The sequence below is a fragment of the Hyperolius riggenbachi genome, chromosome 4, assembly GCF_040937935.1.
Source record: "Hyperolius riggenbachi isolate aHypRig1 chromosome 4, aHypRig1.pri, whole genome shotgun sequence".
NCBI classification, from domain to species: Eukaryota; Metazoa; Chordata; class Amphibia; order Anura; family Hyperoliidae; genus Hyperolius; species Hyperolius riggenbachi.
In genome coordinates, this window is record NC_090649.1 from 188,153,192 (window position 1) to 188,177,674 (window position 24,483).

Below are 24,483 nucleotides of genomic sequence, written 5' to 3' on the forward strand. Positions count from 1 at the left end.
TTCCAGCCCCATAAGCATGGCTGTGTCCCTCGCCATCCTCCCGCAGTCCTCACAGAATCCTCCATTCAGCCGCAATCAACTCCTGGTATGCGGCTCAGTTGGACTCAGTCTGACTGAGTGACGTCAGCCGGGGCCTTCTGCGCTTACATAGAAGGTCCGTGCATGTGCAGAAGGCCCCCGCTGATGTCACTGAGCCGTATACCGGAGACACCGGAGGCACTAAGGAGGACGGTGAGGGTACATCCGTGCTTATGGGGCTGGAGGCCACTTGACTCAACTCTGAGTCTCTTTAACCTCCTTGGCGGTAACCCCGTGTGTGACACGGGGTAAGCCGCCGGAGGGTGCCGCTCAGGCCCTGCTGGGCCGATTTACATAATTTTTTTTTCAAACACGCAGCTAGCACTTTGCTAGCTGCGTGTTTGCTCTGATCGCCGCTGCCCGCCGCCGATGCGCCGCTACCCGCCGTGGAAACAGGCCCCCCCCCCCCCCCGCATACCCCTTGCGCAGCCTGGCCAATCGCCGCCAGGCTGCACTATGGGGTGGATCGGGACTCCCTGTGACGTCACGACGTCCGTGACGTCGTGACGTCACTCCATTCGTCGCCATGGCGACGGGGGAAGCCCTCAAGGAAATCCCGATCAGAACGGGATTTCCTTATGGGCAAGCGGCGCCGGCGGTGATCGGAGGGGACGGGCGGACGCCGCGGGGAGGGGGGAAGCATGTAGCTAGCGCTAGGCTAGCTACATGCTAAAAAAAAAATGGCGAAAAAAACCCTCCCGCGGCTGTGCAGCCGCACATTTCATACCGCCACGGGGGTTAAGCTGAATACTCACTTGAAGATGGATGGGGGAACTTCACAGTGACTAACGAGTTCCCCCGATCCATCTTCCTACCCAGATACGTGAACAGGAGGTTAAACAATTGTGGTACTTTGTGTGGGAGTCGTCAGGGATCTTAAACATCCAATCCATCATGACGGTGTTGTCATTATTGTTGCACATTGTCAAATGTTGTTTGTGTAATCGTGCTCTTGTACCCATGTCGTGAGGTTGCCAAAACAATCGCTCATCGCACGAAAAATCCATGCTCGTCAGAGAAAAATCTCACAGTGGGAGCGCGCCTTTACTGTATACTCCAGCCTTGTCACTCAGAGTGTACGAAAACTCTCTTTTGTTATAAAAGTGTGTTAACAATTCTGTGTGTGTGCTCTGTGCTGTGTTGTAAAAGTAATGTTTATTGTCTGTAATTTTAACTTTCAACACAACTACGGTAGGTTATTTTGGGATTAACTGCTTAATTGCCGAATATATTATTGCAGATGTTGTTATGTGATCGGTAAAGCCCTGCAACTGTGAACTCTATAGAGGTGATTTCACTAGCAGCGTTGTGATCACTCTGCATGCAGCATTTTCAGAGCAATCGCATTGAATGGCTGCTGGGCCGAATCGGGATTGCTCCGGGAATCATGTTTAGGCCTCTTGCACACTACATGCGATTCTGTTTTTTTTTTGTTGTTGTTTTTTTTAATACGATCCGATTCTTGATTCAGATAAAAAAAAATGTAGCAGCATGCAGTACTTTTTTCATTAGAATCAAAAATTAGATCCAATAAAACATCGGAATCGCATTTAGTTTGCAAGAGGCCTAAAAAATTGCACATGTGCAAGCTCTATTTAGACTTGAGGGGGGGGGGGGGGGGGGGTTGGGGCGGGTTGGAGAAAGTTGGGCCTAGGGCACTGAAAAGTACAAATACGGCCCTGCTGAAAGCTGTAACACCATGATTTAACAACCCTGCTCTCCATTCACACCTGAGAGCTTGTAATACTTATGAATAATATGATCCCAGGGAGGGAAAAGGTCTAATTGGGCAGAGCTTTGACATTCTTCACTTAGGGGAGTACTCATTTTTGATACCAATGGTTTAGACATTAATGGCCGTGTGTTGAGTTATTTTACTTCAGCTTCCTGCTCTAGCCTACACAGCAGAGGTTTAACTAAAACTCATAAGTATTAGGGCCCGTTTCCACTATAGTGTTACGAAATCGCCGGCGAATCACCGCAGGCAAATCGCATGCGGGTGCGATTCCGCATGCGTTTTTTGCCGCAATTTCGCATGCGATTTCGCATAGGTAAGGCTGTATGTGATTTTAACCATGTCACTGCCTGTGTGAATTAACATGGGTACCTATGCGAAATCGCATGCGAAATCGCGGCAAAAAACGCATGGGGAAAACGCATGCGATTTCCCTATTAAATACATTGCGTGCGATTCGCCTGCATTCCACACGCAGGCGAATTCTGAGGCCCCTACCCTGCAGATTTTTTCTGCACAGAAAAACGTGCGGGGAAACGCACAAGTGGAAACAGTCCCATCCACTTGTACTGACTGTGCGAATCCGCATGCGTTGCCCGCATGCGGATTCGCGATAGTGGAAACGGGCCCTAAATCTGGGTCATGACACTGTCACTAGTGATACTTATCTTATATGCAATTCAATGATGAGCAATATATCACTTTACATAAGCAAATTACAGCACCAGTGACTACAGGTTGAAAAAAAATGACTGTTTTGTTTGCAGACAATTTACAAGAACCACTTTCTTGATAATCTTGTTAATGGCAGAATCACAAATGCAATAAGCCAAACGTGTACATGAGCCTGAGAAAGCTAAATACTGTACATGAAAAGTAATTTATTGTCCCAAAGAGCAAATAACTGCAAAATGAATGCACAAATTATACGATGTATTTCAGATGGTTAATGTCGGAACAACTGATTACATTTATGGAAGACCAAGGGCATGTGGTTTTATGGATTGTTGAAATTTTATAACAGTCCAAGATTTTCTAAACAAGAGCATTCCTTTTAAAATCTGTATTAGTTCCATATAATGGAATGGTATTTATGTGTATGAGTAATGTTCATTGCACAGAATAAGCATTGCAAAACAGTCTGAACAGGATTGAAGGTATGAGGTACATTGTTAAAGGATATGTGCACCTATAAACTACCCTATGAGCTGCCCATAGTTCTCCCATCACCCTATCCAAGAAGGTGATTGGTCATTCAGCTAAATCCATTATCTCTCAGTGTAGCAATGTGTAAACATTGTGCCTTCCTGACCATACAGCAGGAGACTGATGCTGGATCCACGCCTTACCATTTTTTGGCAGATTTACCTGCCAGATCGATTATTTCCAGCATGTCCGATCTGAGGATCGATCTTTTTTTTAAGCGATTTTCTTATAGATCTCCATAGAAACTAAAGGAAATCGATCAGAAAATCACTCAAAAAAATGATCGATCCTCAGATCGGACATGCTGGAAATAATCGATCTGGCAGGTAAATTTGCCAAAAAATTGTATGGTGTGGATACAGCATGAGAGCCAGTTCACACTGGGGATCGCAATATGCTAGCAAAATCGCTTGCCTTTTGCAGGGGGGAATTTGTGTTTTTTGCATATTGTCACTGTACATTGCCGTGATTTGTGAGTGATCACGATTTGCGATTTTAACATTGGAACCCTGATCACTCCAAAATCCCGGAAAAGCGCTGCTTGCACCACATTTTCCTTTTATGCAAATCGCGAATCGCCAGCGATCACTGCAGGGAGATCACTGCCATATACTATTAAATAAACTGGCGCTTTTGAAAGCGCTAGTGATCCCCGGCGATTCAGGAATCTGCGGAAAACACCGGCAAATGTGTGGCCACATACAGTACTATAAAATGATCCAATTTTACAGCAATTCAATGAAATGATCGGTTGTACAGAAAAATGCTACTTTTTTTTTTTACTCGGTTGAGAAATATGATCGAATTTCTAATCGGGAGTGGTGGATTTTTTATGAAAACTGGATGGTGTAGGGAATATTTATATAGCGCTTTTCTCCTGTCGGACTCAAAGCGCTCAAGAGCTGCAGCCACTGGGAGGCACTCAGGAGGCCACCCTGCAGTGTTAGGGGGAGTCTTGCCTTGAACTCCTTACTGAATAGGTACTGACCCTAGCCAGGATTCAAACCCTGGACTCCCATGTCAAAGGCAGTTTAATGATACAAATCCCCAGACGATCGATCCAAATCGTCCAAATTGATCATAACAATCGATCAGAAACAATCATTTGAGCTCATTAATGGAATCAAAACTGCTAACCAATTCCATCTCAGATTGATGCAATCGATCCAAACGATAGAACAATTATTTTAATCTGATCTAGTTGGTTGTTATAATGACTCCAGTTAATTTAGCTTTAAGCTTGTATCTGATTGTTACATAGTTATAGTTAGGTTGAAAAAATACATTCCCCATCAAGTACAACCAGAATAAATAAATAAAGTTGGAAAACTTAATTCTTGTCGCTTTCAGTGTGATTTACTTTTCTTATTGTTGCTCCTACTGGAGCATAAGTGAGACCGTCTTTCAGATGTGTGTCTGCTATTGGAGTTCAGGTCAGATAATTGCACAGATTAAAAGGCTTAAAGGCAGGGGTCTCAAACTTGCGGCCCGCGGGCCATTTGCGGCCCTCGATACAATATTTTGTGGCCCGCGCCGGCAAAAGCAAAAGAGACACGGAAGCGAACTATTTTTGCCTATTTTACCTTATAGTTCGCTTGAGTGCTCCCAAGTAATCCGCAGCATCCCCGCCGCTAAACGAGGGCTGCAGAGCCCCCAAATCCCCCGGGCAAACATCCACAACTGCGCTGAGGGGCAGGGCTTCCAGCTGTAGCTCTGCCCCTCCTGACGTCAATCGCCGCACGGATCGCCGCCTCTCCCCACCCCTCTCTGTGAAGGAAGAGTGAGAGGGGCGGGCAGAGGTGGCGATCCGCCGCGATTGACGTCAGGAGGGGCAGAGCTGAAGTTGAAAGCTCTGCCCCTTCCAGGAAATGCCGGCGGATTGCCCCCCGGGCGATTTGGGGACACGTTTTGCGGCGGGGACACGTGAAATCCCTTATGCGGCCCAGCCTCATCCTGACTTTGCCTCCTGCGGCCCCCAGGTAAATTGAGTTTGAGACCCCTGCTTAAAGGGATAGGTGATACTCCACCCTCAATTAGACTGGTAGTAGCCCCTCTGAGTCTGTATGCTATCCCCAAATAATAATGGAATGTGGCTGTGCTACCCAACAACAAAAGGGTTATATAGCAGAATATGCTGATATTAGTACAGTGATGTCCGGTGAGTAACTAATTGAGTAAATATAAAACAATTGTCCTATTAAAAATTGTTATATGTTTCAAATTCAGTTGTGAAAAAATAGAGCATTATTTATCACAACAATATGTAAATACTAAATCAAGCATTTCACAGTTCCTGAATCTCTGGCTAAAATATATGAAACAATTTATAAGAAGAAAATCAGCACAGTACCTTTTTCATTAGCAATAATTCAGGTTGGAGTGAGCTTGAGATGTGTCCCAGAGCACCACTGCTGAATATATGCAAATTAACCATTGTACCCTTAGAAGCTAAACACACCTCCAGAACCGCTGGAATGCAATGATGTGTCAGCTTGTTAATTTGTATAGAGCCATAATAATCCAACATGCATACAGACTGTTTCGGATTGTTTGATCCTCATCAGTGCATGGCATGGATTAATTTGGCTCTATGGAGTAGGGCTTGTAACACTGAGAGGTACAGACTAACCAGCAAGCTCATGGTAAACCAGAACTCATTGGAGTGTGTGAGGGGCTACAATGGTCCTAAAAGCCCCCTTTCTAAAATGCTAAAAAAAAAAACCAAAAGTTTGCTTTCTTAAAACAGAAAGAATTTGCGATAATTCAGGTTGGAGTGAGCTCCGAGATGTCTCCCAGTGCATCACTGCTGAATATATGCAAATTAACCATTGTTACCCTTAGAAGCTAAACACACCTCCAGAACTGCTGGAATGCAACAATGTGTCATCTTGTTAATTTGTACAGAGCCATAATAATCCAACATGCATACAGACTGTTTCGGATTGTTTGATCCTCATCAGTGCATGGCTTTTGTTTTTCTTAGCATTTTAGTAAGGGGGCTTTTAGGACCATTGTAGCCCCTCACACACTCCAGTGAGTTTTGGTTCACCATGAGCTTGCTGGTTAGTCTGTACTTTTTCATTAGCATAGTGTACATTTCACGGGGTGGCAACGCAAACAGGAGTAAGAGAGTATGTATAGTTGTACATCTAAGCTCTATACAGTATATACAGTAGATAAAGCTGTGGAGAATGGAGAAGCACAGTGTGCTGTACAGTGACTTGGTAAAGTACCTTCACTTTCAAATATAGGGGTGTATGCAATAAACTGCGTTCTGTACTGCACACTGCTCTACTCATCGTGCAGTAACAGAAACTTTATGCACGTAATTCTGCTTAACAGTTTAGTGTATACACCACATAGGGCTTGATTCACAAAGCGGTGCTAACCTACTTAGCACGTCTAAAGTCTTTAGACGCGCTAACCAGGGTGCTAAGTAGGTTAGCACCGGATTTCCCAATCAGATCGCGCGCTAACTATGCGCGCGCAAAGTTTTACGCGCGCAAAGTCTTATGCGCGCTAAGTCCCATAGGCTTTAATGGGCACTTCGCGCGGAGCGCCCTGCGCTCTGTGCAGTGCGCGCGTAAAGTTTTACGCGCATAAAATATCTGGCATTGTTTGCAGGAATACTATCTTATGCGACAGAATTTTATTCAGTTGTGTAAACTATGGGAGGGACAATTGTCTGGGGTTCCTTATGACAGAAGCAGGGAGTATTATTTTCCAGGCCAGATTAGTTTGATAGCATATGATTGCAGATGGTTAAGGATAAGGTAATTCCTCCAGGCTTCACATTATATAATTATATGTCATATCGTTCTACTCTCCTAACTGAAATAACTGGAATCATTTATCTGATATGCTTTAAAAAAATCCAGTCCTTCCCTGGGATGCAACAGAGAATAGTCATCAGTGACTTCTCTGCAGCAGAAACCTCATGAGAAGACAGTACAGAAGCATGAAAGTATCTGCGGAGTCTCCAGCGTCTTCAGCCACAGGATCGTGACTTCACTCATTACCCCAGCTGCTTCACTGTATTAAATTAATATTAAGATTAAAGTCATGGTGATGCTGGACCTCCACTTGCCATGGAACTGATAATGCCACAATGCAGAAGTCCAGGGGTATGGAGGTCTCCTATGTATCTCTATGGAGATGAGTAATTTTCCCTTCTATTAAAGAGCTTACCATCATGAGTATAATAAAATATAACATTAAGACAAACCAATTCTCTTCTGGGAGACGGCTGAAGCTGTTCAGGTGGGGTCAGATACTGGCTTACACACATCCAAACCAAAATAAAGTCACTGAAAAAGTACATGGATATTTACAATATGCCAAATAATTACCAGGTATACGAACTGGTTCAAGTTATAACTACAGAGCCATATCAATTCATGCCTGATGCCATGCCATGCCTCATGAAAGCCAGCCAAGACTGAAACAGCTTCATGGCCCTGTGTGAAAAAGAAATTGCCCCTGAACCTACAGTAATAACTGGTTGGGCCACCCTTAGCAGCAATAACTGTAATCAAGCGTTTGCGATAACTTGAAACAAGTCTTTTACAGCGCTCTGGAGGAATTTTGGCCCACTCATCTTTGCAGAATTGTTGTAATTCAGCTTTATTTGAGGGTTTTCTAGCATGAACTGCCTTTTTAAGGTCATGCCACAACATCTCAAAAGGATTCAGGTCTGGACTTTGACTAGGCCACTCCAAAGTCTTCATTTTGTTTTTCTTCAGCCATTCAGAGGTGAATTTGCTGGTGTGTTTTGGGTCATTGTCTTCCTGCAGCACCCAAGATCGCTTCAGCTTGAGTTGACGAACAGATGGCTGGACATTCTCCTTCAGGATTTTTTGGTAGACAGTAGAATTCATGGTTCCATCTATCACAGCAAGCCTTCCAGGTCCTGAAGCAGCAAAACAACCCCAGACCATCACGCTACCACCACCATATTTTACTGTTGGTGTGATGTACTTTTGCTGAAAAGCTGTGTTACTTCTACGCCAGATGTAACGGGACACGCACCTTCCAAAAAGTTCAACTTTTGTCTCGTCGGTCCACAAGGTATTTTCCCAAAAGTCTTGGCAATCATTGAGAAGTTTTTTAGCAAAATTGAGATGAGCCTTAATGTTCTTTTTGCTTAAAAGTGGTTTGCGCCTTGGATATTTGTCATGCAGGCCGTTTTTGACCAGTCTCTTTCTTATGGTGGAGTCGTGAACACTGACCTTAATTGAGGCAAGTGAGGCCTGCAGTTCTTTAGATGTTGTCCTGGGGTCTTTTGTGGCCTCTCGGATGAGTTTTCACTGCGCTCTTGGGGTAATGTTGGTCAGCCAGCCACTCCTGGGAAGGTTCATCACTGTTCCATGTTTTTGCCATTTGTGGATAATGGCTCTCACTGTGGTTCGCTGGAGTCCCAAAGCTTTAGAAATGGCTTTATAACCTTTACCAGACTGATAGATCTCAATTACTTTTGTTCTCATTTGTTCCTGAATTTCTTTGGATCTTGGCATGATGTCTAGCTTTTGAAGTGCTTTTGGTCTACTTCTCTGTGTCAGATAGCTCCTATTTAAAGTGGATCCGAGGTGAACTTTTACACATTGCATAATTGTGTTCCTTTCCTATTGTTTATAGGGCATTCCTCAAGCCAAATACTTTTTTTGTTTTTGTTTAATACTCTAATTCCCTATAAACTAAAAAAGCCACACCCACAGATTTTCAGACAGCCTTGGCAGTAGCAAGGGCTCATGGGAGCTCAGTCTTGGCAGTAGGAGGGGGAGGTGTTACTAGCCATTGATTTCAGGGGCAGAGGGGAGGAGGGAGGAGGAGAGGGGATTAGGTTGATGGCTCAAGATACAGATAAGCCTGCCTCTGTGTAATGTTTACAAACAACATGGCCGCTGTCATTGTATCACAGGAATAAATAATCATATTCTATTAAAACTGTTTGCAGCTATATTTGCTGTGTAAACCATCTAAACTTTAGATAAGATATATAGACAAGTTACTTGTTATAGTTAGTTTTTCATCTCGGATCCGCTTTAAGGGATTTCTTGATTGAAACAGGTGTGGCAGTAATCAGGCCTGGGAGTGACTACAGAAATTGAACTCAGGTGTGATAAACCACAGTTAAGTTATTTTTTCACAAGGGGGGCAATCACTTTTTCACACAGGGCCATGTAGATTTGGAGTTTTTTTTCTCACTAAATAATAAAAACCATAATTTAAAACTGCATTTTGTGTTCAATTATGTTATGTTTAACTAATAGTTAACAGTTTGTGGTGAGCAGAAACATTTAAGTGTGACAAACATGCAAAAGAATAAGAAATCAGGAAGGGGGCAAATAGTTTTTCTCATCACTGTATATAATTTGTGGATTGGTTACCACGGCCAAATGATGTCTTTAGACTTGTTGTTAAAGCATTGGTTTCCAAGATCATTTAGCTGCCGCATAGCTTTCATTTCTGTTGGTGTAAAGCTTATGATATATTCTCCTATGCTATTTTCATTTGTCAGCTGAGTTGAAGAGAAGACTGACATTCTTTGTTCAATTTTCTTCCTTTGGTTGTAACAAGGTTCTAGTTATCTCTTTCAATTACATTCAATATACTATCAGCATCCTTTTGCTGAAAGAGGGAGGGGTCATTAACAGTGCTAAGTTGATGGTAAATTCAATATCTTAAATAATAATTATAGGCTGTATTTCATAGTGTTGTCACGCCGATTGGCGTGAACGCGGCGGAAGCCCCAGGACCACTCCACCCCAATTGGTGTGAAGTCCTGAGGCAGGGTTTTGCAGGAGATCGTGCCGATGTGCGCGCATCTCCGCTTGAATGATGTAGCTGTGCTCCGTCATCTGTCTCCCAGCAGCGATCATCGCTGTTAGACGGCGAAACTGCCATCTATTTACTGTGTACATGGGTGCGATCCATGGCAGCGCTGTACTGTGGACAGTCGTGTGACACGGCTGTCCCCCTGGGCGGCAGGGAAGCGTATGACAGCCGATCGTGCTGATTGGCTGGCGGGGGGAGAGAGGGGGGGATAAAAAAAATAGGCATATTTATTATAAAAAAAATTTTAAAAAATGAGTAAAATTGAAAAAATGGCGCTGGTGGTTGTATACCTTTAAAAGCTGTGTGTCGCGTCCTCCAACCTTCTACATCAAGTATTGCACAAATAATACTGTATATCTATAAACACGCGCTACACACCCCAATATGGTTACAAATTTATGAACTTTTTATAGCGATTTAATGAAAATGCAGTGTTGCATGCAATTTAAACATAATACCATTCCTGCTTGTATCTCACACACATTAAGGGGTTAAAGTTAACCCGAGGTGAGAATGATATGGAGGCTGCCATATTTATTTCCTTTTAAGAAATACCAGTTGTCCTGCCGATCCTCTGCCTCAAATACTATTAGACATAGACCCTGAACCATCATGCAGCAGATAAGATGTTTCTGATGTTATTGTCAGAACTGACAAGATTAGCTGCATGCTTATTTTGGAATAATTTAGACACCACTGCAGCCAAATAGATCAGCAGGGCTGTCAGGCAACTGGCATTTAGGGCCAGTCCTAGACTTTTTCCCTGGAAGACAAGATCCATGAACAGGGAGGAGAAGGAAGAGGAAGGAGGGATTTTATCTTTGTAAGTAATTGGTTTCGGATCCGGATATCTGCAATATCCGCGGATATCCGTGTCATGCGTCCAAATATCCACAGATAGCTATCCGGATTTTTTTTTTAATTCCCGAATCCAAATCGGATAGCATATAAAAGTTTGGATATCCGGGTTACCCGGATATCCGGAATCCGGATGAGCATCCCTGAGTTTCCTGACTAGTAATTAAACCTGAGTCTTTTAGTGCTGCAACATAAGCTAGCTACTTTGCATAAGCCTCAGAACTATCATTAGCATTATTAATATTATTATTACTATTAATAAGCATTTATGCAGTACTGACATATTTTTCATTTTACGCTGCATACATAAATATGTCACTAATTGTCCCTCATACTGTCTCTGATACAATGTCTCCACCACAGTCTAATCCAGTTTGCACAGAAGCCAATGATCCAGAATGTTTTAGGAATATGGAAGGACATGGCTGGTACTACAGGAAAAACATGTAAACCTGGGGAAAAGATTCCAACATGTGACTCTTGCACTGCAAGGAGAGAGCTCTAGGAAATTAGTCACTATGTGCCTAATTTAAAAAAAAAACAGATAGTTATATAGAATAAATTATTACCTTCAGAAGCAACTGATATTTGGTGATCCTCTGGACTGGTTTCAAGAGATATGCATCTAAAGACAGTTTGTGATCCAACCTCCGTTGACATTCCTTGATAACAAAGACATTGTGTCAATTAAAAACATGCTTCACAATTTACATTGACATATAGCCAAGTAGAACATTAACTGGAATTCAAATGATGAGCCATTATAAATTAGCAGAACAGTTTACCGTATACACTCGCAAGCAAGCCGACCCGCATATAAGCCGACCCCCCAACTTTTACCTGAAAAAACAGGAAAAATGATTGACCCTCATATAAGCCGGGGGTAGGAAATGCTGTCCGTGTGATCCCCCCAGTGTGTCTTGGTATAGTTAGTATAGTGCCCAGTATGGGTAGGTGGTGCCTCAGTATAGCTAGTAAAGTGCCCAGTATAGCTAGTATAGTGCCCATTATGGGTAGGTAGTGCCCCAGTATAGCTAGTATAGTGCCCAGTATAGCTAGTATAGTCCCCAGTATGGGTAGGTAGTGCCCCAGTATAGCTAGTATAGTGCCCAGTATAGCTAGTATCGTGCCCAGTATAAGTATCGTGCCCAGTATAGCTAGTATAGTGCCCAGTATAGCTAGTATAGTGCCCCAGTATAGCTAACTTAGTGCCCAGTATAGCTAGTATAGTGCCCCAGTATAGCTAGTATCGTGCCCAGTATAGCTAGTATAGTGCCCAGTATAGCTAGTATCGTGCCCAGTATAGCTAGTATCGTGCCCAGTATAGCTAGTATAGTGCCCTGTATAGCTAGTATAGTGCCCCAGTATAGCTAACATAGTGCCCAGTATAGCTAGTATAGTGCCCCAGTATAGCTAGTATCGTGCCCAGTATAGCTAGTATCGTGCCCAGTATAGCTAGTATAGTGTCCAGTATAGCTAACATAGTGCCCAGTATAGCTAACATAGTGCCCAGTATAGCTAGTATAGTGCCCAGTATAGCTATTATAGTGCCCAGTATAGCTAGTATAGTGCCCCTCTCCGCTCCCCCCACGGCCGCCGCTGCTATTACCTTAGCTCGACGCCGCTTCTATTCCCCTGTCCTGCTCGAATAATTCACAGCAGCGCGCCCCACGTAGGCTGCTGTGATGACGGAGGGAGCCGTAGAGAGAGCGGCTTCCTGTATCGGCGATGTGTATCGCCGTTACTATGGGAACCACTCTCTATGGTTTCCTCCCTCATCACAGCAGCCACGGTGGGGCGCGCTGCTGTGAATTATACGAGCAGGACAGGGGAATAGAAGCGGCACCGAGCTAAAGTAAAAGCAGCGGCGGCCACGGGCCCTTCATTATCACATGACTCGCAAGCAAGCCGACCCCCCAACTTTTGACCCACTTTTTGGGGGTCGAAAATTCGGCTTGCTTGCGAGTATATATGGTATATGGGTGAATACATTTGGATTAAATATAAACATTGGTCTGTTGGAAAAAACAGAGATTAATTTATTGTGTTTCAAGTATGCAATAACAATATAACGACCTGACAGGGCATGTTGACTGACATAAAATGGGCAACCAACGGTGTTAAAACATGCATTGCAATTTAAATAGTCTATAACAGGGGTGCCCACACTTTTTCGGCTCGCGAGCTACTTTAAAATTCGCCAAGGCCAGGAGATCTACCAACGTTTTAAATGCATGCTGGTAGCCACACACATTAAAGCCTCCATCCCAGCCTACCGAGCAAATAGATCGACTGAGGACGCCATCTGTGTAGCTCTCCATACTGCCCTCTCACACCTAGAAAAGCCTAACACCTATGTCAGGATGCTCGTCGTGGCTACAGCTTAGCATTTAACACCATCGTACCTAGCCAGCTGATTAACAAACTCTATGTACTAAGTCTTGTTCCCTTTATATGTAGCCGGATATTGGACTTTCTTACAAATCGCCCTTAGGCCTCTTGCACACTGCAAGTGATTCCGATTCAGATTCCGCTTTTTAATCAGTTTTTACATCCAACTCAGATTCCGATTTGCAGTTTGCTCCCTGCACACTGCAAATTGGAATCTGAATCGGATGTAAAAACAGATTAAAAAGCGGAATCTGAATCGGAATCGCTTGCAGTGTGCAAGAGGCCTTAAAGAGACTCCGTAACAAAAATTGCATCCTGTTTTTTATCATCCTACAAGTTCCAAAAGCTATTCTAATGTGTTCTGGCTTACTGCAGCACTTTGTACTATCACAGTCTCTGTAATAAATCAATGTATCTCTCTCTTGTCAGACTTGTCAGCCTGTGTCTGGAAGGCTGCCAAGTTCTTCAGTGTTGTGGTTCTGCTATGAACTCCCCCTTCCAGGCCCCTCTATGCACACTGCCTGTGTATTATTTAGATTAGGGCCTCTTCTCTCTTATCTTTTACAAGCTGGATAAATCGTCCTCTGAGCTGGCTGGGCTTTCACATACTGAGGAATTACAAACAAGGGCAAAGCTGTTTGCAGGAAGAAAAGAGCAGCCTGAAACTTCAGTGCATGAGAACAGGGGGAAAGAAACACACAAATGATCTCTTGAGATGCAAAAGGAAGGGTGTATACAGCCTGCTTGTGTATGGATGTATTTTCTATGTGTGGACATACTGTACATCAACCTACTTCCTGTTTTGGTGGCCATTTTGTTTGTTTATAAACAAACTTTTTAAAACTGTTTTAACCACTTTTAATGCGGCGAGGAGCGGCGAAATTGTGTCAGAGGGTAATAGAAGATGTCCCCTAACGCACTGGTATGTTTACTTTTGAGCGATTTTAACAATACAGATTCTCTTTAAGCTGTCAGAATAGGAAAACACACATCATCTACCCTTACCCTGAGCACTGGCATGCCATAGGGCTGTGTACTAAGCCCTCTCCTCCACGCACCTTTCACCCTTGACTGCCAGCATATCCATACCCCAAACATAATTGTTAAAGGAATACTATCGATACCCAAGTGTTCTAAAATGACAATGTACAAATAATGTCTAAGTAGCTGTGTAAACATTTCCCTGCTTTTCATGTTAAATATCAGAGGCAAAAGCTGTAATTTATTGAGGGTAGGATTTAGCTATATTGGGACAAAGCAATTGCAGAAGGGGTGTCTGCTTCAATGCACAGCCAGAGTTGCATATCAGACTACAGAAAGCAAAATTCAAACATATCAAACTCTGAAAGCAAAAACAGTATGAAAAGCTGTGAGAATTAGTTACATTTCCTCTGCTCTCTTCAGACACTTCAGTCAGAAACACAAGACACAGGAGCTGCAGCTGTTGGGAGCTCTCTCTCTCTGTCACACACAGAGCTACACACAGAGTTAACTGATCAAGTGTGAGGGGAATTTCCCCTCTCCTCATGGCTCAGTCAGCCGTCAGTTTTGGCGTCAGTAAAGTTTGAAAGTATTTTGATAACAGTAAACAATGACGTTGCTACTAAAATGTATACACCAGTACTTAGCAGCACTTCCCAAACAATTCCTGTGTCAACTGAAAAAAATATGTGAATCGATAGTATTCCTTTAAGTTTGCAGATGATACGACTGTCAATGGGCTTATATTAGACAATGAGGAAACTGCATACAGAGAAGAAGTTAGGAACCTGACTGCGTGGTGCGAAAATAACAACCTGCTATTAATACAAAAAAGAACAAAGAAGTTATTCTGGACTTTAGGTCTACCAAAAAGACCACTCACATACCGTTAATGATCAATGCAGAGGCTGTGGAGTGAGTTTCCAGCTTTAACCACTTGAGGACCACAGTCTTTTCGCCCCTCAAGGACCAGAGCCTTTTTTTCCATTCAGACCACTGCAGCTTTCACGGTTTATTGCTCGGTCATACAACCTACTATCTAAATGAATTTTCCCTCCTTTTCTTGTCACTAATACAGCTTTCTTTTGGTGCTATTTGATTGCTGCTGCGATTTTTAGTTTTTATTATATTCAAAAAAGACATGAATTTTGTCAAAAAAATGATTTTTTTCACTTTCTGTGCTGACATTTTTCAAATAAAGTAAAATTTCTGTATACATTTTTGTCCAAATTTATTGTGCTACATGTCTTTGATGAAAAAAAAACAATTTAGTGTATATTTATTGGTTTGGGTAAAAGTTATAGCGTTTATAAACTATGGGGCAAAAAGTGAATTTTCCCATTTTGAAGCATCTCTGACTTTTCTGAGCATCTGTCATGTTTCATGAGGTGCTAAAATTCCAGGATAGTATAAATACCCCCCAAATGACCCCATTTTGGAAAGAAGACATCCCAAAGTATTCACTGAGAGGCATGGTGGGTTCATAGAAGATTTTATTTTTTGTCACAAGTTAGCGGAAAATGACACTTTGAGACAGAAAAAAAAAGTTTCCATTTCTGCTAACTTGTGACAAAAAAAAAAAAAAAATGAAATCTGCCATGGACTCACCATGCCCCTCTCTGAATACCTTGAAGTGTCTACTTTCCAAAATGGGGTCATTTGTGGGGTGTGTTTACTGTCCTGGCATTTTGGGGGGTGCTAAATTGTAAGCACCCCTGTAAAGCCTGAAGGTGCTCATTGGACTTTGGGCTCCTTAGCGCAGTTAGGCTGCAAAAAAGTGCCACACATGTGGTATTGCCGTACTCAGAAGAAGTAGTATAATGTGTTTTGTGGTGTATTTTTACACATAATCATGCTGGGTGGGAGAAATATCTCTGTAAATGACAATTTATTTATTTTTTTACACAGAATTGTCCAGTCACAGAGATATTTCTCTCACCCAGCATGGGTATGTGTAAAAATACACCCCAAAACGCATTATACTACTTCTCTTGAGTACGGCAATACCACATGTGTGGCACTTTTTTGCACCCTAACTGCGCTAAGGGGCCCAAAGTCCAATGAGTACCTTTTTGATTTCATGTAATGGATAGCGGTTACGTGTTGGAGTTTTGCCTGGTTCCTCAGCTGTACATAGACTGAGGGCTACGCGCGCGCCAGGCGACAGGCCCTTTATGCAAGTAGAAGGGGAGTCAGCTGATCAGCCGGTCAGCTGACTCCAGTAGTGCTCCGGATTGGCTGAGTGACAGGGGCGGCGCTGTGGAGCGCTCTGAGTATATATAGGACCTGCCTGTCAGTTGCTCTTTGTCTGCTGTTGCATGTGCTACGTGTTAGCACTCAGACCCTTAGTCAGATCTGAAACTGTGCTAGAACCAGTAGGAGCTGGGGATCCACACTTAGCCAGATTCTGTTGATAGCTTAGAGTACTAATTGAATTGTATTATTTGTTATGACACTCTGCTAGCCTTGACTACACTTCTGTCTTCTGATTCTGTGCCTATGCCTATCTGATCTAGTTGCCGTCTCAGCTTATACCTCACTCTGATTCAGTCTTCTGTCTTTGTACCGTATCTGTCCGTGTGTTGCCGATCCTGCTTGTCTGACTCTTCTGCCTTTACCAGTGAGCTTAGTTCTGGTGAGGGATTTTCAGTTTAGAAACCACCTTCTCCTCAGGTTGATCAGAATCAGAATCAGAATCAGTTTATTTCGCCAAGCATGACTGGGTCATGCCCGGAATTGGGTTTGGCACAAACAGGGAACTCAGCGACACAAGGCAACACAAAAGGCAACACAAGGCAACAACAAAGACATTGACAATACATCCATGACATATAGCAACCAAGACAAAACCTTACAGTAAAAACACGGCAGATGACGCCTTACAGTAGGAACACACGTGCAAGTAAATTGTACATTAAGATAGGTGTAGCTTAGCAGAGTAGGGCCCTAATAGGAACACGGGTTGCAGGGGGAACAGAACACAGCCAGTGGATGACCTAACACCCATATCGTTGGAACCAAACGATCTGACTACCGGCCTGACGGAGGGAGCCAGTGAATGGAATTCAAGAGTTTAACGGCAGCAGGGAAAAAGGAGTTCATATGCCTAGCTGTCTTGGTGAAAATGGTCTGTAGCCTTCTGCCGGATGGGAGCACATGAAAGTAACGGTGGCCTGGGTGTGAGCGGTCGTTTGCGATCCTTTGTGCTCTGGAACGCAGAGGTCAAGCGAAGGGAGTGGTTTCCCAATGATTCTCTCCGCCGACCTGATGACCCTCTGGAGCTTGTATTTGTCCCTGTTTGAGGATCCAGCATACCACACCAGGATAGAGGTGCAGATGACGGATTCTATAGTGGCAGAGTAGAAGTTAGACATAAGCTCCTGTGCCATCCCAAACTTCCTCAGTTGGCGAAGGAAGAAGAGCCTTTGTTGGGCCTTCCTCTGTGTGGTGCCCGTGTGAGTCTGCCAGCACAGGTCCCTGGTGATCTGGGTTCCAAGAAGGCGGACACTAGATACCTTTTCCACCTCCGTGCCTTCAATGAAGATTGGGGGTGGGATGGGGGCCTGCTTTCTGAAGTCAATAACCATCTCAACGGTTTTGGTTGTGTTGAGGACCAGCCTGTTTTCCTTGCACCAACGGCAAATTCTGTCGACTTGTTGACGATAGTCTTGCTCATCGTTTTTGGACACCAGGCCAATGATGGTGGTGTCGTCAGCGAATTTGACGACCTTGACCGAGTCTGCTGTGGATCTGCAGTTGTTGGTGTAGAGGGAAAACAGGATTGGCGACAGGACACAGCCCTGTGGGGCACCTGTGTTAGTAGACCTTACTTGGGAGGAGATCTTGCCCAGCTTGTCGACTTGTGATCTGTTGGTCAGGAAGTCCGTGATCCAGTGGCATAGGGGCGAGTGGACATCAAGTGCCTCCAGGTTGTTCTGGAGGATGCAAGGGCAGATTGTATTAAATGCTGAGCTGAAGTCGAGTAGGAGGATTCTGGCGTATGTATCAGGTTTATCCAGGTGGTCGCTGATGAGCTCTAGGCAGATGTTGATGGCGTCGTCAGTGGACCTGTTTGCTCTGTACGCGAACTGGAACAGGTCTAGTCGGGGGAGCGTGGAGTTCTTGAGTTCGGAGAGGACTGCCTTTTCTAAGGTCTTCATGATGACCGAGGTGAGGGCCACAGGCCTGTAGTTGTTTAGGTCGGATATACCCTGCTTTTTGGGGACAGGGATGATTGTAGACCTCTTGAAGCATTGGGGGACTCTGCCCTCCTGTAGGGACTTTGCATAGATGGAGGAGAGAATAGGGGCTAGCTGCTGCGAGCAGGATTTTAGGCATGCTGGTGACACACCATCCGGGCCGGCGGCTTTTCTAGGGTTGAGTGAGGCCAGAAGGCGCCTGACCTCGGTCTCGCTTGCCCACGGCAGAGGTGGGCTGGAATCTGACCCAGCATCTACGGGGAGGAGGGTGCGGGGTGTTTGGGGCCCTGCTGGTTCTGGCTGGTTCTCGAACCTGCAGTAGAAGGCACTGAGCTCTTCAGCTAGCTTGATGCTGGGTGTGGCGTGTTGAGGGGGGGGGGGCTTATAATTGGTGGCAGTCTTGAGCCCTTTCCACAAGCTGCAGTATAGTCTGAATCACCTGCTCCTCAGGTTGATCGCTGCAGTACAGTCTGAATCACCTGCTCCTCAGGTTGATAGCTGCAGTACAGTCTGAATCACCTGCTCCTCAGGTTAATAGCTGCAGTACAGTCTTTATCACCTGCTCCTCAGGTGACTAGCCACTACGGTACAGTCTTGATCACCTGCCCCTCAGGTGATCATCTCCTGCAGTACAGTCTGAATCACCCACTCCACGAGTGATCAGTATACATTGTCCTACTGCGCTTCATCCGCTCCTCGGGTGAACCGATCACTACCTCATCCGTGTCTCCAGCCTGCTGGAGTACTGATTCCAGTGTTCTATAGATATACCTCCCTTTACCAGCTCCTCTGGGATAGTGGGTATCTCTATCTATATTTACTGTTGCACCAAACACTTATCTTACACCTGGGTGTCCTGTGTCTTGCTATACTTGCATTATTGGTGATTCTGCAGATCACCACATAATCAGGTATAACATCTGTATTATTGGTGATACTGCAGATCACCAATGATCAGAAGATCTGTTCTTGCTGACACCGATCGTTACATTTCACAGGTCATTTTCAGACATTTGGTTTCAAGACTACTCCTCACGGTTTAGGGCCCCTAAAATGCTAGGGCAGTATAGTAACCCCACAAATGACCCCATTTTAGAAAGAAGACACCCCAAGGTATTCCGTTAGGAGTATGGTGAGTTCATAGAAGATTTTATTTTTTGTCACAAGTTAGCGGAAATTGATTTTTATTGTTTTTTTTCACAAAGTGTCATTTTCCGCTAATTTGTGACAAAAAATAAAATCTTCTATGAACTCACCATACTCCTAACGGAATACCTTGGGGTGTATTCTTTCTAAAATGGGGTCATTTGTGGGGTTCCTATACTGCCCTGGCATTTTAGGGGCCCTAAACCGTGAGGAGTAGTCTTGAAACCAAATGGCTCAAAATGACCTGTGAAACCATAAAGGTACTCATTGGACTTTGGGCCCCTTAGCGCAGTTAGGGTGCAAAAAAGTGCCACACATGTGGTATTGCCGTACTCAGGAGAAGTCATATAATGTGTTTTGGGGTGTATTTTTACACATACCCATGCTGGGTGGGAGAAATAGCTCTGTAAATGATAATTTTTTAATTTTTTTTACACACAATTGTCCATTTACAGAGATATTTCTCTCACCCAGCATGGGTATGTGTAAAAATACACCCCAAAACGCATTATACTACTTCTCCTGAGTACGGTAATACCACATGTGTGGCAATTTTTTGCACCCTAACTGCGCTAAGGGGCCCAAATTCCAATGAGTACCTTTATGATTTCACAGGTCATTTTCAGACATTTGGTTTCAAGACTACTCCTCACGGTTTAGGGCCCCTAAAATGCCAGGGCAGTATAGGAACCCCACAAATGACCCCATTTTAGAAAGAAGACACCCCAAGGTATTCCGTTAGGAGTATGGTGAGTTCATAGAAGATTTTATTTTTTGTCACAAGTTAGCGGAAATTGATTTTTATTGTTGTTTCTTTTCACAAAGTGTCATTTTCCGCTAATTTGTGACAAAAAATAAAATCTTCTATGAACTCACCATACTACTAACAGAATATCTTGGGGTTTCTTCTTTCTGAAATGGGGTCACTTGTGGGGTTCCTATACTGCCCTGGCATTTTAGGGGCCCTAAACCGTGATGAGTAGACTAGATACCAAATGCCTCAAAATGACCTGTGAATAGGACGTTGGGCCCCTTAGCGCACCTAGGCTGCAAAAAAGTGTCACACATGTGGTATCGCCGTACTCAGGAGAAGTAGTATAATGTGTTTTGGGGTGTATTTTTACACGTACCCATGCTGGGTGGGAGAAATATCTCTGTAAATGGACAATTGTGTGTAAAAAAGAATCAAAAAATTGTCAATTACAGAGATATTTCTCCCACCGGGTGATTGACAGGTGATTAGTGGGGAGAATAGATGTATACAGTACACAGTGGGGGGGAGTCTGGGGGGGTCTGCGGAGGATCTGAAAGTGTGGGGGGTGATCAGGAGCCCCTAGGGGGCAGTGTTAGTGACAGGGGGTGATTGACGGGTGATTGACAGGTGATTGACGGTTGATTGACAGGTGATGGACAGGTGATTGGTGGGGAGAATAGATGTATACAGTACACAGGGGGGGGGGGGGGTCTGGGGAGGATCTGAGGTGTGTGGGGGGGGTGATCAGGAGCCCCCAGGGTACAGTTAGGGACCTAATAAAAAAAATAGCGCTGACAGATAGTGACAGGGGGTGATTGATAGGTGATTGACAGGTGATTGACGGTTGATTGACAGGTGATGGACAGGTGATTGGTGGGGAGAATAGATGTATACAGTACACAGGGGGGGGGGGGGTCTGGGGAGGATCTGAGGTGTGTGGGGGGGGTGATCAGGAGCCCCCAGGGTACAGTTAGGGACCTAATAAAAAAAATAGCGCTGACAGATAGTGACAGGGGGTGATTGATAGGTGATTAGGGGGGTGATTGGGTGTAAACATGGGTCTGGGGGGTGGGCGGGGGGGGGTCTGAGGGGTGCTGTGGGCGATCAGAGGGAAGGGGGGGGGAGATCAGTGTGATTGGGTGCGACATAGGGTGGCTGCAGACTGCCCTGGTGGTCCCTCGATCACTGGGGCAGGAGGCAGCCTGTATAATACACTTTGTATACATTACAAAGTGTAGTATACACTTTGTAGCAGCGATCGGGCAGCTAGTAACCTGCCGGCACTTCCGAACCCCCGGCGGGTTACAGCGTGAGGGGGGCGGAGCCTGTCGCCTGCCGCCGCCACCGCCGATGGGCGTATTGCGGTCATTTGGGCGCAGCCCTTGCCGCCGCCCATCGGCTGGGGGCGGTCCTCAAGTGGTTACGTTTTCGGGAGTCACCATCACAGAGAACCTGTCCTGGGCTGACAATGCTTTAGCTGTAACTGGCAAAGCACAACAACGCCTCTACGTTTTGAGAAAACCACAGAAACTGCTGGTTAATTTCTACAGATGCACTATAGAGGGTTTTGACCATTTGTATGACGGCCTGGTACAACAGCTGCACCAAGGATACTAGAGAAGCCCTGCAGCGAGTTGTTAAAAAAGCAGAAGTCATTACTGGCACTGAACTACCAACACTGGAACTGTTGTATAAGACTCGCTGTATGAGAAGGACCAAAAACATTATCAAGGGCAATACTCACCCTGGAAACGCCTTGTTTGTTCCTATCACTACAGTATGTTCCCTATATGCACTGTGGGGTTGTCATGATGACAATAAAGTGCTTGAATCTTGAATCTGGAGATAGCACAGTGCTCCAAATTGGGAACGTATTCATGTTAAGAACAAACTTACAGTCCATATCTCATTAGTTAACTAGGGACTACTTGTACTTTAAAGTAGGGATCCCCAACCTGTGGTCCGCGGCCCACTGGTGGTCTGCGGGTCGCTCCCAGTTGGGCCGCAGGACTGTCCTCTTCCCCCCATTCTTCCTCCCGTCCCCGCGGCCGCCGCTGTTATTACCTTAGCAGCGTCCGCTCTCCCCTCTCCAGCGCATGTATTTATTCAAGCAGCATATCTCCTGGCTGCTCTGTGTGATGCGCAGGAAGCAGGGCTCAGTTACCATAGTAACGGCGATACACATCGCCGCTACAGGAAGCCGCTGCCCTGCTTCCTGCCGCATCACACAGAGCAGCCGGGAAATACGCTGCTTGAATAAATACACACGCCGGAGAGGGGAGAGCGGCCGCTGTTAAGGTAATAACAGCGGCGGGGACGGGCGGGGGGCACCACCTACCCATACTGGGGCACTATACTGGCTATACCGGGGCACTATACTGGCTATACCGGGGCACTATACTGGTTATCCTGGGGCACTATACTGGCTATCCTGGGGCACTATACGGGCGATCCTGGGGCACTATACGGGCTATCCTGGGGCACTATACTGGCTATACTGGGGCACTATACTGGCTATACAGGGGCACTATACTATCTATACTGGGGCACTATACTGGCTATACTGGGGCACTATACTGGCTATACTGGGGCACTATACTGGCTATACTGGGGCACTATACTGGCTATACTGGGGCACTATACTGGCTATACTGGGGCACTATACTAGCTATACTGGGGCACTATACTGGGGCACTATACTATCTATACTGGGGCACTATACTAGCTATACTGGGGCACTATACTGGCTATACTGGGGCTCTATACTGGCTATACTGGGGCACTATACTGGGGCACTATACTGGCTATACTGGGCACTATACTGGCTATACTGGGGCACTATACTGGCTATACTGGGGCACTATACTGGCTATACTAGGGCACTATACTAGCTATACTGGGGCACTATACTGGCTATACTGCGGCAACTATGCTAGCTATGCCACTGCACCCTCGCCAGACCCCCCCCCCCCCCGTAACCCACTCCACTGTCCACTAGGACGCGCACCAAAAGTCCAGACCCCCGACCACCCACCCCATGGCGGGCCCGGAAAAAAATTTGGTCAGAAAGTGGTCCCCGGGCCAGAAAATGTTGGGGACCCCTGCTTTAGAGCACAGAGAAATGGCTAAAAGATTAAATCATTTACTAAAAGTAAAAGGAGACTCAAAAAACATACACACAGTTGCATACAATATAAAAATAAAAGGATTAAACAAAGAAAATAATGCTTAGTGTTTCCTCTGCCTAGGTTCAATACAGTTGAGCAATCAAGGTTACATGGACGTAGTTTTGGTTCTGTAACGTAGAGTCTTTGAGCTCTCTGGAGAGTATGTGCTCACTGCCTTTTGGCTTTAGGAGGTATGAGACTCACAGTGTTTGCACGTATAACCTTTTTTCTGTGTTGAACCCAGATAGGTAGATGTGCGCACATCCGCCGGCATTCGGCTCCGCCCAACCGCAACATCAACCCGCCGGCCAATTAGAAGCGCCGGCGGGTTGTTAAACCCTGATCTGCTGCATAGAAAGCGTATAATGCTCATTGTAATGTTAACAAAGCGTATTATACAGGCTGCCTCCTGCCCTGGTAGTCCCAGTGATCGAGGGACCACCAGGGCAGAAGGCAGCCCCCCTAGTAAGCACACAAGCACACTGATCCTGCCCCCCCCCCTGCCCCCTGATCGCCCACAGCACCCTCAGAGCCCCCCTGATCACCTCCTCAGACCACTGTTTACACCCAATCACCCCCCTAATCAGCCATCAATTTAGATCAGGTGTATTTTTACACATACCCATGCTGGGTGGGAGAAATATCTCTGTAAATGGACAATTGTGTGTAAAAAAATCAAAAAATTCTCATTTACATAGATATTTCTCCCACCCAGCATGGGTATGTGTAACAATACACCCCAAAACACATTATACTATTTCTCCTGAGTACGGCAATACCACATGTGTGACACTTTTTTGCAGCCTAGTTGCGCTAAGGGGCCCAAAGTCCTATGATCACCTTTAGGCTTTACAGGGGTGCTTACAATTAGGCACCCCCCAAAATTCCAGGACAGTAAACACACCCCACAAATGACCCCATTTTGGAAAGTAGACACTTCAAGGTATTCAGAGAGGGGCATGGTGAGTCTGTGGCATATTTCTTTTTTTTTTTTTTGTCACAAGTCAGCAGAAATTGAAACTTTTTTTTATTTTATTTTTTTGTCACAAAGTGTCATTTTCCCCTAACTTGTGACAAAAAATAAAATCTTCTATGAACTCACCATGCCTCTTAGTGAATACTTTGGGATGTCTT

General features: G+C 44.9%; 2 protein-coding genes across 7 annotated transcripts in view; one reads left to right on the plus strand and one right to left on the minus strand.

Annotated features, from left to right (window-relative positions):
• Nucleotides 1-24,483, minus strand: part of MCF2L2 (MCF.2 cell line derived transforming sequence-like 2) — a 448,572-nt gene that overhangs the window by 121,756 nt on the left and 302,333 nt on the right. For all 5 annotated transcript variants that reach the window (XM_068281097.1, XM_068281096.1, XM_068281100.1 and 2 more), the window contains exon 20: nucleotides 11,281-11,373. In XM_068281097.1, coding sequence (XP_068137198.1) covers nucleotides 11,281-11,373 — 93 coding nt within the window. The remainder of the gene's footprint in view (nucleotides 1-11,280; nucleotides 11,374-24,483) is intronic.
• Nucleotides 1-24,483, plus strand: part of B3GNT5 (UDP-GlcNAc:betaGal beta-1,3-N-acetylglucosaminyltransferase 5) — a 197,032-nt gene that overhangs the window by 37,645 nt on the left and 134,904 nt on the right. The window lies entirely within an intron of this gene.